Below are 15,471 nucleotides of genomic sequence, written 5' to 3'. Positions count from 1 at the left end.
ATAACTACTATAATACTGTTCCTATGTACAAGAATATAACTACTATAATACTGCCCCTACGTACAAGAATTTAACTACTATAATACTGCCCCTATGTACAAGAATATAACTACTATAATACTGCCCCTTATGTATAGGAATATAACTACTATAATACTGCTCCTATATACAAGAATATAACTATGCGGTGTGTATGAACCTACAGATTGTGAGGGGCATGCGTGGAAAATGTACCAGGGAAAGTGTGAGAATGGTAAATATTAGGATGGAAGCTTGTAGTAAAATTTGATGCCCACTCCATCAAATATTATAGGAAATCACCTAACAGGCAGCACACTTATGTTTATCGAAACCATAAATACAAATGAGGGCATTGTTATCTAAGTGATTATCTAATGTATCCATGTGGGTCACAGGTATGATAGGCATTACCAAGTGACAGGTTCAGGAGATGCCCATGGATTACTCCCATACATGCTCAATGTTTCTTGCGGAATCGCGTTCCCCTTTACTGGCACCAAGTCCAGGCACTTCAGCGGGCATACGTACCAATGTGGTGGCATAAGTAGCAATATGGTGGCATAAGTAGCAATATGGTGGCATAGGTCCCAATATGAGGACATAGGTACCAATGTGGGGGCATGGGTACCAATGTGGGGGCATAGGTAGCAATGTGGGGGCATAGATAGCAATGTGAGGGCATAGATACCAATATTAAGGCATAGGTACCAATGTGGCGGCTCCGGTACCAATGTGGGGGCATAGGTAGCAATGTGGGGGCATAGATTCCAATATTGAGGCATAGGTACCAATGTGGCGGCTCCGGTACCAATGTGGGGGCATAGGTAGCAATGTGGGGGCATAGATTCCAATATTGAGGCATAGGTACCAATGTGGCGGCTCAGGTACCAATGTGGAGGCCTAGGTAGCAATGTGGGGGCCTAGGTATCAATGTGGGGGCCTAGGTAGCAATGTGGGGGCCTAGGTAGCAATGTGGGGGCATAGGTACCAATCTGGGGGCATAGGTACCAATGTGGGGGCATAGATAGCAATGTGGGGGCATAGATAGCAATGTGGGGGCATAGATAGCAATGTGGGGGCATAGGTACCAAAATTGGGGCGTAGGTACTACTGTGGGGTCTGTTACACAGGCAGAGTGAAGTTGGGCTTATTTTGGGGCTCGCTTCGCTGCACCTCCACACCATCTTTTATTTATACATTTGCAACTCTGGTAATTTGTATAATATATTTTGCTGTGAAAATGCAGGGAATTTGCCATTTGTTGGTGGTTGTGCTCTGCACTCCTGTGACCGGCTGCACTGCGGGCAACTCATAAAATATTCAGTGCTCTAATATGTCAGAAGACTTTAGGAGCCCTGCCAGGTTCATGACTACGCCGGGGGGATGTGATCTACAAATGTGCAACAGTGAGGGACATGTGTCAGGCCTAGATCACACTCAGTCATATATTTCTACATCTGCTTTGTCAAAGTCAGGGTTTAAATGGGAATATACCGTGATCCCAAAATAGTACGGTGTGGGATGGTGAGTATATACTGTATATATATCGCAAACATATATCAATACCGAAGAGCCTACTTTTTGTGATTATTTGTCGGTTGCTTTTTAGCTTCATTAGGAAACAGATATTATCAGTTACTCCAGCGTATCTGCAGTGTTTACTGTGTCATAGGTAGTCTAAAATCCACCTCCTGCCTAAGAGGCCTAGGAAATTGATTACTCCCATGTCCTTTACACTGCAGCTCTGCTTGTTTATATTAGAAGATGTATAATCTGTACAATGTCAGCTGGAAGACAGTACAAAAAGGTGAGTTATATTCCAAAAAAGAACTATATTATTACGTAGTACAATAAATAGTGCTCTCATATGTGCAAGAGTATAGCTACTATAATACTGCCCCCTGTGTACAAGAATATAACTACTATAATACTGCCCCCTATGTACAAGAATATAGCTACTATAATACTGCCCCTATGTGCAAGAATATAACTACTATAATACTGCCCCTATGTACAAGAATATAACTACTATAATACTGCCCCTATGTACAAGAATATAACTACTATAATACTGCCCCTATGTACAAGAATATAACTACTATAATACTGTCCCCTATGTACAAGAATATAACTACTATAATACTGCTCCTATGTACAAGAATATAACTACTATAATACTGCCCCTATGTACAAGAATATAACTACTATAATACTGCCCCTATGTACAAGAATATAACTACTATAATAAGAATATAACTACTATAATACTGCCCCTATGTACAAGAATATAACTACTATAATACTGTCCCCTATGTACAAGAATATAACTACTATAATACTGCCCCTATGTACAAGAAGATAACTACTATAATACTGCCCCTATGTATAAGAATATAACTACTATAATACTGCCCCTATATACAAGAATATAACTACTATAATACTGCCCCTATGTACAAGAATATAACTACTATAATACTGTCCCCTATGTACAAGAATATAACTACTATAATACTGCCCCTATGTACAAGAATATAACTACTATAATACTGTCCCCTATGTACAAGAATATAACTACTATAATACTGCCCCTATGTACACGAATATAACTACTATAATACTGTCCCTATGTACAAGAAGATTACTATAATACTGCCCCTATGTATAAGAATATAACTACTATAATACTGCCCCTATATACAAGAATATAACTACTATAATACTGCCCCTATATACAAGAATATAGCTACTATAATACTGCTCCTATGTACAAGAATATAACTACTATAATACTGCTCCTATGTACAAGAATATAACTACTATAATACTGTTCCTATGTACAAGAATATAACTACTATAATACTGCCCCTATGTACAAGAATATAACTACTATAATACTGCCCCTATGTACAAGAATATAACTACTATAATACTGCCCCTATGTACAAGAATATAACTACTATAATACTGCCCCTATGTACAAGAATATAACTACTGTAATACTGCCCCCTATATACAAGAATATAGCTACTATAATACTGCTCCTATGTACAAGAATATAACTACTATAATACTGTCCCCCTATGTACAAGAATATAACTACTATAATACTGCCCCCTATGTACAAGAATATAACTACTATAATACTGCCCCTATGTACAAGAATATAACTACTATAATACTGCCCTTATGTTCAAGACTATAACTACTATAATACTGCTCCTATGTACAAGAATATAACTACTATAATACTGCCCCCTATGTACAAGAATATAACTACTATAATACTGCCCCTATGTACAAGAATATAACTACTATAATACTGCCCCTATGTACAAGAATATAACTACTATAATAATGCTCCTATATACAAGAATATAACTACTATAATACTGCTCCTATATACAAGAATATAACTACTATAATACTGCTCCTATATACAAGAATATAACTACTATAATACTGCTCCTATATACAAGAATATAACTACTATAATACTGCCCCCTATGTACAAGAATATAACTACTAGAATACTGCCCCTATGTACAAGAAGATAACCTCTATAATACTGCCCCTATGTACAAGAATATAACTACCATTACTGTCCGGTGTGTGAGTATACTATATTGCTCTGTTTCGGGGCTGTAGTGGAGGTTTTGGGTGATATTGTGTTATGGCGGATTACTCTTTGTGCATTGTTAACGTTTCCTTATCGTGGTGACAGTCGCTAGTGATGGCAGTGAGAGGCAGAATGATGGTAAATTACATTGTAATGTATGAGCGGGCGGTTGATGTAATAGGCACCAGGTAATCGTTGCATTGTTTGCTGGCTGGAGGAGTCGGGCTCGGTGCCAGCTTTCATCAGACAGACCTGGGTCATGGAGCATTCACATCACAGTCCATTCTTCTCCGCGTTGATTCATGAGGAGATCACAGTGACCTCCTTTCACCTGACGGTCAGCCTGTTCCCAGTACCATTCTGGTAATGGCATCCATTAATGGTTCCAAAGAATTAACTCCCTCCTGTCCAGATGCAGGTGGAGTATCATCAGCCCACCAAATGCAAAAGTAGCAAATTACTTTAAATGGTGATAATATCATCCATTGTATCTTAGGTTTTATCTTACTTTTTCCCTACAACAATGAAACAATTCCCAAAATGAAAGGTCAGTCCTAATGGTAGTGAAAAATGGCCACTAATATTATAGCTTTTAGAAAAATCAACTCATGAATCCTGAAAATCAAATCTATTTGGATACAGTTACAACATCTCATCTACACAGTATAGTGCAGATCTTCATGCAGTATTCTATAAATTGTCAGGCCGTGTTCCTAGAAATAGCTGATTAGTATGACTGCAGGATATATGTCTAATAACAGGTTATATTTGATATGTCTTTACAGGGTTCGGAGCTCCCCTGCTTCCCAGGACACAAGCCTAAGGTGAAATGATAAAGGTCTAGCTGCCAGCAGCCACCTCTAGGGGGAGCTCACTACATACACATTTTTGCAGCCACCAGTAGAGGGAGCTCACTGTATACAGATTTATACAGCCACCACTAGAGGGAGCTCACTACATACAGATTTATACAATCACCACTAGAGGGAGCTCACTACATACAGATTTATACAATCACCACTAGGGGGAGCTCACTACATACAGATTTATACAGACACCACTAGAGGGAGCTCACTACATACAGATTTATACAGACACCACTAGAGGGAGCTCACTACATACAGATTTATAAAATCACCACTAGGGGGAGCTCACTACATACAGATTTATACAGACACCACTAGAGGGAGCTCACTACATACAGATTTATACAGACACCACTAGAGGGAGCTCACTACATACAGATTTATACAATCACCACTAGGGGGAGCTCACTACATACAGATTTATACAGCCACCACTAGAGGGAGCTCACTACATACAGATTTATACAATCACCACTAGGGGGAGCTCACTACATACAGATTTATACAGACACCACTAGAGGGAGCTCACTACATACAGATTTATACAGACACCACTAGAGGGAGCTCACTACATACAGATTTATACAGCCACCACTAGAGGGAGCTCACTACATACAGATTTATACAATCACCACTAGGGGGAGCTCACTACATACAGATTTATACAGACACCACTAGAGGGAGCTCACTACATACAGATTTATACAGACACCACTAGAGGGAGCTCACTACATACAGATTTATACAGCCACCACTAGAGGGAGCTCACTACATACAGATTTATACAATCACCACTAGGGGGAGCTCACTACATACAGATTTATACAGCCACCACTAGAGGGAGCTCACTACATACAGATTTATACAATCACCACTAGGGGGAGCTCACTACATACAGATTTATACAGACACCACTAGAGGGAGCTCACTACATACAGATTTATACAGACACCACTAGAGGGAGCTCACTACATACAGATTTATACAGCCACCACTAGAGGGAGCTCACTACATACAGATTTATACAATCACCACTAGAGGGAGCTCACTACATACAGATTTATACAATCACCACTAGGGGGAGCTCACTACATACAGATTTATACAGCCACCACTAGAGGGAGCTCACTACATACAGATTTATACAGCCACCACTAGGGGGAGCTCACTACATACAGATTTATACAGACACCACTAGAGGGAGCTCACTACATACAGATTTATACAGACACCACTAGAGGGAGCTCACTACATACAGATTTATACAGACACCACTAGAGGGAGCTCACTACATACAGATTTATACAGACACCACTAGAGGGAGCTCACTACATACAGATTTATACAGACACCACTAGAGGGAGCTCACTACATACAGATTTATACAGACACCACTAGAAGGAGCTCACTACATACAGATTTATACAGACACCACTAGAGGGAGCTCACTACATACAGATTTATACAGACACCACTAGAGGGAGCTCACTACATACAGATTTATACAGCCACCACTAGAGGGAGCTCACTACATACAGATTTATACAGCCACCACTAGGGGGAGCTCACTACATACAGATTTATACAGCCACCACTAGAGGGAGCTCACTACATACAGATTTATACAGACACCACTAGGGGGAGCTCACTACATACAGATTTATACAGCCACCATTAGAGGGAGCTCACTACATACAGATTTATACAGACACCACTAGGGGGAGCTCACTACATACAGATTTATACAGACACCACTAGAGGGAGTTCACTATATACAGATTTATACAGCCACCACTAGGGGGAGCTCACTACATACAGATTTATACATACACCAGTATGAGAGCTCAAACCAAAAGGATTTCTGCAGGCCCTATTGACTAAATAATAATGCTAGGCTGCAGGGATCCAGAGTTTTATCATAGCTATATGGTTTGTAAAGGGAAGCAGCTGACCCCAACAGCATGCAAAATCTGTAATAAGGTCCTCCTACCAGCCCTCATTCATGGTGGGTAATTCTTGTTTAGGGGCTATTGGACCCTCTCTGGCTTCAGGGTGCTGGATGGTAGTGGATCAGTCCAATATGGTGTCATTGCATTCTTAGGTTAATGTTTATTTGTAAACGCCAATATAAGAAACACTGTCAGATTTTTTTCTCCCCCCACCCCCCCCATTGCGATATAGAAAGGGAGGGTCTTCTTGTTTATCCACATTATCGTACAGCGATGGAAAGACCTTTACTGATAGTGACAGGGTTACCGGCCGTTGCCATGACAACAGACCGCAAATTCCTACAGGAGTCGTTATCATCTGATGCAATGTAAATCTATGGTCGACCTGTAGGTTACGAGCGAGAATCCGGCTGGGGTCATTGCGAGGTTGTCGGGCGCGTTAAATCCACTGTCGTAGACGTTAATTCAGATGCTTCTCTTTCTCCTCTGTAGAAATCAGGACACTCCCGGAGGGTCTTTGGACGATTTACTCATGGTGCGTTGCTTAAACATCACCCCATCGTGTCGTGCACCCCAACATCCAACATGTATTGTAAAATGTGAGATAACCGTGTTCATTATAACATTCACAAATATATATATATATATATATATATATATATACACACACACCTATATAGTGCCATGCATAGATGGTGGCAGGGCGTTATGAGGGTGCGGATCCTGATTGTTGGGGAGTGGCTTTGAGGGAAGGTGTTTGTCAAAAATGTCTGCCCCATAAGAGCCTTAGAATGAAGAATATAGAGATACAACGCCAATAACATTAGATATTATCCGCCATTTTTAAGCCTGGATAATCCCTTTAGTCCAGATCAGATGTCAATGTTTTTCTAGAAACCAGAATCCAAAATTCAGACGATAAGATTAAGGCTATGTGTCCACGGGAGAATGTAGCTGAGGACTTTTCTGCATCAAAATCCGCGGCTTTCCTGCAAAATCCGCACCTTTTCAAAGGTGCGGATTTACCGCGGAATTGCCGCGGATTTGGTGCGGATTTTTTTTTTTTTTTTCACAATTTTAAAGCCAAAATCCGGACGAAAATCCGCAACAATAATTGACATGTTGCAGATTTTTCCGGATCAAAATCCGCACGAAATCCGCTGCGGAAAAATCCGCAGCATGGGCACAGCATTTCCAAAATGCCATAGAAATGGCTGGGAAGTGCCTGAGCTGCAGATTTTCGGGAAATCCGCGGCTTTTCCGCGAGAAATCCGCGGCAAAATCCGCGCATTTTCCACAGCGTGGACACATAGCCTAAGATTTAAGACCATCCTTCATAATTCACACCACAGACCAAACCTCATAATTCAGGCTCACAGTGTTAAAATCCAAGACCAAAAATTCAGACCCCCCTAACTAGACCCCATAACTTAGACCTCAGGCCAAAGTCAATCATTTAGGCACCGCGCCATTTAGATTCAGCCCCATTTATTCTTGTACTGTAGTGTTTTCCAACCTCATGGGCTGTCAGGGAATTCTGGGAGTTGTAGTTTTATAAGCTGGAGGCACATGATGTGAACAGTATATAATATATTAGGCTCATGCATCCTGCTGGACGTATACACCTGAATTCCAAAAAACGACGCCATCCTATGCATCTGGGTCCAGTATGTGCAGTAGACCACCCCGGGATTTTGCAGGAGCCATAAAAACTCTTTTTTTGTGAATGTTAGGATAAATATTTACACGTATATCACTATTTATTACACTACATATATTTTATTTCAATTGTTATTACTTTTTTGCATTGTCCTGAATTTTACAAAAAGCATAAAAAAACTTTGCATCCAACATAAATCCATGAATCATTATGATAATCCCTGGCTGACTTTGTACGAAGCGTCTCTTATCCCATCTACATGCTTAGAAATAACATGTTTGAGGCATAGAAATAATTATCTAGATCTTATCTAATCATGAAGCATTTGAATGAATGAATCTTTATTTTTATATAGCGCTAACATATTCCGCAGCGTTTTACATACATCTGGAACACTGTCCCCATTGGGGCTCACAATCTAAAGTCCCTATCTGTATGTCTTTGAAGTGTGGGAGGAAACCGGAGAACCCGGAGGAAACCCACGCAAACAGCACCTATGCGCCGAGCAGGATACCTGACCCTAGGTTAACCCTGATCTGAGCCCTAGGTAGGGTACGGATGGGATGAGCACCTCGCCAACCCCACTAGGACACACAGGGATAACAAACAAGAGGAAATAACAAACAAGTTATCTCCAAAAAGATTCAGAGAGAAGGACTGCAACATGCAACAAAGTTACTCAATAAATGCAAGCCGCCTGCTTGCACTCAGGATCTGTAGGGAGTTAGAGCTATCACCAGCACAGACCAGAAGGGAATGAGAGTATTTAAAGACACCAAGGGAAGGGCTGATGAAAACAACTAAAAGGGTGAGGATCTCCACAGGGTCCTAAAGAGAAAGCAGAGGAGATACATAAGATACCATATACACCAAGCAGTAATAATAGAAGGTTAGGGAACAGTTTGCCAAATGCTGTGACCTTCTATTGACAGACACCAGAGGTCTGTCACCTGTGACACTGGAGGACCCAGTGGGGCCATGCATTAATCTATGAGCCTATTTATATTTAATTGAAAACTGTAATACTTCATTTCTCCTGTGGAGGCAGTGCATGGAAATTGAACACTCACTACCTTCTTTTTCCTGTGATCCATGTCATTGGCTTATTTAATAACTAAAGAAGTGGTGACTCTCTTCAATATACCATAACTGATAAGCCCCACCTTTGAATTTCTGTCACCCCCCCCCCTATATAAATTATTTTACTTTTATTAACAGCAGCAGAACCCCCCTATAGGGACATCCAGAGTGCCCCCATTAACCCATCCATTTTCACCCTAATGTTATGGGAAGCAAATAAACATAAAACCCACGAATAGCCACCCTGGTAAATACGACCTAGTGGCTGCACTGAGGTGTGATGACATCACCATAACTGGACAATGATGTCATCGCACTCGATGGAGCGGTTTGTAAAATATTCACCTTCACTGTTCTACAGATCCCTTGTGATTTTGGGATGTATCATATATCCCTCCATGGACTGTATGAATTTGAGAAATGCCACCATAGCCCTAGAACGAAGGCAAAAACATTGGGCCCAGAAGGGTCTGAAGTTAAATTATTACCTATATCGCAAGACTAGATGCAGATGCGTAACACATAAAGATGCAATTCCTAAAAGCACCTTCAATATGACACATGAATGCCTATTCTTGCGGTAAAAACATCCCCTATTTACTGGTGACCTCTAGAGGTCAACACTAGGGCCTGCAGCTCAGGGATAGATTAGTGTTGAGCGGCCTCTAGTGTTGACAGGTAGAAGTGCGGCTTGCATGAATGTCACTGCATGGTCTTGCAATGCATGCTGGAACTACTTGGGCTGTTACTAACAGTTTGTGATATGTCTTTTTCTCTCGCTGCCCCTATGGAAGCGAAGTATTCCGCTCCTGCAGGAAACACAGCTATGGTAAGACAAGTATCGCACAATTCTGCTCTGTTTTTTATTACAAATGATGATGTGCATTATAATAATAATAAGTTTTATTTCTATAGCGCCAACATATTCCGCAGCGCTTTACAATTAAGAGGATTATTAACATTGATACTTTTATTAACAATGATACTTACATGCAGCAGTATGGTTACAATGAATGCGATTCTTACAGGACTTGGCATCTACAAGGGTTGGACAAAATAATGGAAACATCAACAAAAGTTAGTGTAATAGGGTGTAGGTCCACCTTTTGCGGCGATTACAGCCTCAATTCTCTGAGGTATGGATTCATACAAGGTGTGAATTGTTTCCAAAACCCTCCAGTTCTTTGAGCGACCATGGTGGCGGAAATCGACGTCTAACTTGAATCTCTAAAATGGACCATAAATGCTCAATAATGTTGGGGTCTGGGGATTGTGGGGGCAGATGAGATGATCAACTTCATTAGAATGTTCCTCGTGCCATGCTGTAACCATTCTAGCTGTATGAATTGGTGCATTATCATCCTGAAAGATGGCGTTCCCCTCCGGGAAAAGTGCTTGAACCATGGGATGCACGTGGTCGCCCAAAATGCCGAAATAATCTCGGCTGTTAATTCTTCCATGAAGGGATATCATTGGCCCAGCGGATCTCCAGGAAATAGGAGCCCAGATCATTACAGATCCTCCGCCATGTTTTGCGGTTGGGAGACGGCAGTCTGGATGCAATGCTTCTTTCCACTGTCTCCCATCGTGCACTCGGCCGGAGGTCGGAAAAAGGGTAAATGATAATTGGTCTGAGAATATCCCATGTTTCCACTGCTCGAGGGACCAATGCTGGAGGTTTCTACACCCCTCTAAACGCTTGGACACATTTGTCATTGAGAGCAGCGCTTTTCTAATTGCAGCTCTTCCGTGGAATCCAGATTTGTGCAGGTCCCAATGAACAGTTTTCGTGGAAACTGGGTTCTGTAGGTGTTCATTGAGCTCAGCAGGGATTTTCGGAGCCGTGGTCTTGCGATGCTCTCACGATTCGCTTTAGAGTCTGACGGTCTCTCAGTCAACTTCGGCTTTCGGCCGGACCTGAGCTTTGCTGCGGACGTTTTTCCTTCTCTTTCAAACGCAGTCATTACTTTGGAGACAGCACTTCTTGACACGCCAAGCATCCGGGCACTTTCTGTTACACCAGCGCCTGCCATACGAGCACCAACAATCTGGCCTCTTTGAAAATCCGAGAGGTCTGCCATTGTATCAGGTTCTCATCAATGCTCTTACAAGTCTGCAAAACAAACAGTTAATTTACATACACATATCACAAAGAATCAACTACAAAACATTAACACATGTCACGGTTTGCATGTTTATAACATGTTCGAAGATTATGATGCCAAAACGTTAGGTGTTTCCATTATTTTGTCCAACCCTTGTATATGTGATTTATAATCTTAAAAAGGCTTAAAGAGATGAATACTTTTTTTTTTTAAATCTAATGCAACATATTTTTTTATATGAAATTCAATTTTTGGTAAATTAAAACTGCTCCAAAGCTTCCAATTGTCCTAAAAATATGTATGACATGCTGCACTTCTCCTCATATACTAATCTTCCTCACTGTTCTACTGTCACTCACAATCTGTACTGTTTCTTTGGTATTTCATAGCTTTTTCTCCCTATGGATAAACTCTTAGCTGTGACGTCCTCTCACTATCCAGATTCAGAGCAATATGGCTGCTGCATTCCCTGTCTCGGCTTTTATACAGGCTACAACCATCTCTCGTGATTAGCTGCACTATACCATGCGCTGTAACTTATTATGGGAAGGTCACAGTCAATTAGTTCAAAGTTAATTGCAAATTGAATTCATTGTTTCAGCACATTTTTAAAAATCTGATATAAATTTGATTTGCACCCAATGAATTTGCTCCTTTTTATCAGCTTATGTTGAGACCTGCAATGTTTTGAAAATTATAGCGATGAAATAGTGATGGATTTTATCTAGTGGGAGTAAACAATGAAGACTTTTTTTTTTTCATTGTATGACAGCAAGCAGGAGACCTGTAATGCTGACTGTATGTGCTATCAACAAACTTTAGATGATTCAGTAGTGCAAGCAAATGTAAGAAACTTTTGTGATATATCTTATCAGAATAATCTGCGTCTGTCTTCACTTATGAGCCACTTCTCCTCCATCCTGCAACTTGAACTGAACAATTGCTAAAATAAAATGGACTGGTAATTTACTAAGGAGTAAGATTTAAGCTGCCTATTTTGTGGAAGTGAGGGAAAGGAAGGAGGAGGGTGAGCAGAGGGAAAGAAAAAGACACGCACGGACATTGGTACTACTTTCTAGTTAGTGTACATCTCACCCCAGAGCTGGATTATCAGCTACACTGCTCAGTACTGCTGTATAATGTCCTCCATGCTGTTGCTTTCTAGTAAGTATTTTATCTCACCCCAAAGCTTCACTCCTCATTACCGCTTTATAAAACACTACATGCTGCTTTCTAGTGTTTTATGTCACTTTAGAGTTGGATTCACAGCTACACCATTCAGTACTGTGGTATAATGTCCTCCATGCTGCTTCTTGCTAGATAGACTGTTATAGCTCATTACAGTGTTGGATTCACAGCTACACCACACAGTACTGTGGTATAATGTCCTCCATGCTGCTTGGTAGATAATTAATAAAATACCCTGGGAACAGGGAAATTGCTTTTGGATCTTGCTAGATAATGTAATAGCTCATTACAGTGCTGGATTCACAACTACACTGTTCAGTACTGCTGTATAATGTCCTCCTTGCTGCTTCTTGTTAATTTTATAGTTCATTACAGTGCTGGATTCACAGGTACACCGCTCAGTACTGCTGTATAGTGTCCACCGTGCTGCTTCTTGTTGGATAGTTTTATAGCTCATTACAGTGCTAGATTCACATCTACACCACTCAGTACTGCGGTATAATGTTTTCCATGCTGTTCTTGCTAGATAGTATAATAGCTCATTACAGTGCTAGATTCACAGGTACACCGCTCAGTACTGCGTATAATGTCCTCCATGCTACTCCTTGTTACATAGTATAATAGCTCATTACAGTGCTGGATTCACAGGTACACCGCTCAGTACTGCTGTATAATATCCTCCATGCTACTTCTTGTTACATAGTATAATAGCTCATTACAGTGCTAGATTCACAGGTACACCGCTCAGTACTGCTGTATAATATCCTCCATGCTACTTCTTGTTACATAGTATAATAGCTCATTACAGTGCTGGATTCACAGGTACACCGCTCAGTACTTCGGTATAATATCCTCCATGCTACTTCTTGTTACATAGTATAATAGCTCATTACAGTGCTAGATTCACAGGTACACCGCTCAGTACTGCGGTATAATATCCTCCATGCTACTTCTTGTTAGATAGTATAATAGCTCATTACAGTGCTAGATTCACAGGTACACCGCTCAGTACTGCGGTATAATATCCTCCATGCTGCTTCTTGTTACATAGTATAATAGCTCATTACAGTGCTGGATTCACAGGTACACCGCTCAGTACTGCGGTATAATATCCTCCATGCTGCTTCTTGTTACATAGTATAATAGCTCATTACAGTGCTAGATTCACAGGTACACCGCTCAGCACTGCTGTATATTGTCCTCCATGCTACTTCTTGTTACATAGTATAATAGCTCATTACAGTGCTAGATTCACAGGTACACCGCTCAGTACTGCGTATAATGTCCTCCATGCTACTTCTTGTTAGATAGTATAATAGCTCATTACAGTGCTGGATTCACAGGTACACCGCTCAGCACTGCGGTATAATATCCTCCATGCTACTTCTTGTTACATAGTATAATAGCTCATTACAGTGCTGGATTCACAGGTACACCGCTCAGCACTGCTGTATATTGTCCTCCATGCTACTTCTTGTTACATAGTATAATAGCTCATTACAGTGCTAGATTCACAGGTACACCGCTCAGCACTGCTGTATATTGTCCTCCATGCTACTTCTTGTTACATAGTATAAAAGCTCATTACAGTGCTAGATTCACAGGTACACCGCTCAGTACTGCTGTATAATGTCCTCCATGCTACTTCTTGTTAGATAGTATAATAGCTCATTAAAGTGCTAGATTCACAGGTACACCGCTCAGCACTGCTGTATATTGTCCTCCATGCTGCTGCTTCTGAACATGTGCTACATAGAGACAGACTAGTAGGAATCCTTTGTGTCTGTGTGTGCTGTGTATGGGAGACATAATGGCAGATAGTCTCCACCCAACAGCTCAGAGGTTGCTGAAAATCAGAAAGAGAGATGAAAAATGTCATATATAAGTTATATATTAGCCGGAAATAGTGTTCATCCTCTTGTAGACATATGATAGGTTATTTTCAGCAGTGACTTGAAATGACAGGTAAGATTAAATGACCATGAGAAGGTATATTGGAAAATTGTATACCATGTCAAGGTGAAGCCCCTTATGCACAGTGTATTTATTCCAAAATTTATTAGTCTTCCACTTCTTCATACAGACTCTGAGCCGGGTGAAGAGGACACTGGAGGGCCCCAGCTACAGCGCACAATACGAGCCCCAAACAACACACCTCTGGGAACCCCCTCAGGTAAGACCCCCCCATGTCAGCAGATACGATGCACCCCATCTAGCTGCATTCAGATCAGAGATCAAGAGGGGAACTAATATCAGATGCTATGATTAACCCCTTACTAAACTGAGTCTCTCCACGTTTTAGGTGCTACATTTATTACTAATTAATTTTTCTTACAATATATTTATAATACCATGTATCTAATGCAGAGCTTTAAACCCATTGCACAGTCAGGTAAGACATTTTTGCTGCAACCACCACTAGGCGGACAACTCGACAGGTTCTCTTTAACGATCAACACAATCACATAGTGATCCTCAATATTATATGTAGCATACAAATAACTAAACGACAGAGGATGTGAGTTTTCTTTCCATTCCATTAGAGGAATAATAAATACAGTCGGTATAAAAAGTTTACACACCCCTGATAGAATTCCAGGTATCTGGCATGACAAATTATATTAAGAAGAAGAATTTCGGAATATTTTACACCTTTGCTGTCGCCCATAATCTGCACAAATCCACTGAGAAATTAAACAAAACTATGATATGGTTGCATAAGTGTGAACACCCTTTTGGGGCATGTCACATTTTGACTTATGTTACATGATAGTCAGTGCTCGGCTGCCGTCATTTATAGTCATTCTGATTAACCTATAGAAGTTTTGCTTTTCTAGGAGGATTTTCCTGACATTTTCTTGGTTAAATCACAGTCCATGGACTGTAAACAGCTGACAACAAAGCAAAGGGATCTCATTGTGGAAAGTTATAAGTCAGGAGAAGGGTACAAAAATCATTCTCCAAGGCATTAGCTATACCATGG

The 15,471-nt window shown here is 40.7% G+C and overlaps 1 protein-coding gene across 3 annotated transcripts in view; it reads left to right on the top strand.

Moving 5' to 3' along the window:
- The window catches only part of SPEG (striated muscle enriched protein kinase), a 210,580-nt gene that overhangs the window by 88,398 nt on the left and 106,711 nt on the right, over positions 1-15,471 (top strand). For 2 of the 3 annotated variants that reach the window (XM_075317104.1, XM_075317103.1), the window contains exon 2: positions 14,572-14,661. In XM_075317104.1, coding sequence (XP_075173219.1) covers positions 14,572-14,661 — 90 coding nt within the window. Of the gene's footprint in view, positions 1-4,425; positions 4,465-6,947; positions 6,991-9,994; positions 10,025-14,571; positions 14,662-15,471 lie in introns of all 3 variants that reach the window. The other variant, XM_075317106.1, reaches the window with a different exon arrangement.

This window comes from Anomaloglossus baeobatrachus, chromosome 7 (genome assembly GCF_048569485.1).
Source record: "Anomaloglossus baeobatrachus isolate aAnoBae1 chromosome 7, aAnoBae1.hap1, whole genome shotgun sequence".
In the NCBI taxonomy this organism is placed as follows: domain Eukaryota; kingdom Metazoa; phylum Chordata; class Amphibia; order Anura; family Aromobatidae; genus Anomaloglossus; species Anomaloglossus baeobatrachus.
Note: the sequence above shows the minus strand (reverse complement) of the source record. Positions and strands in the feature narration are given on the sequence as shown.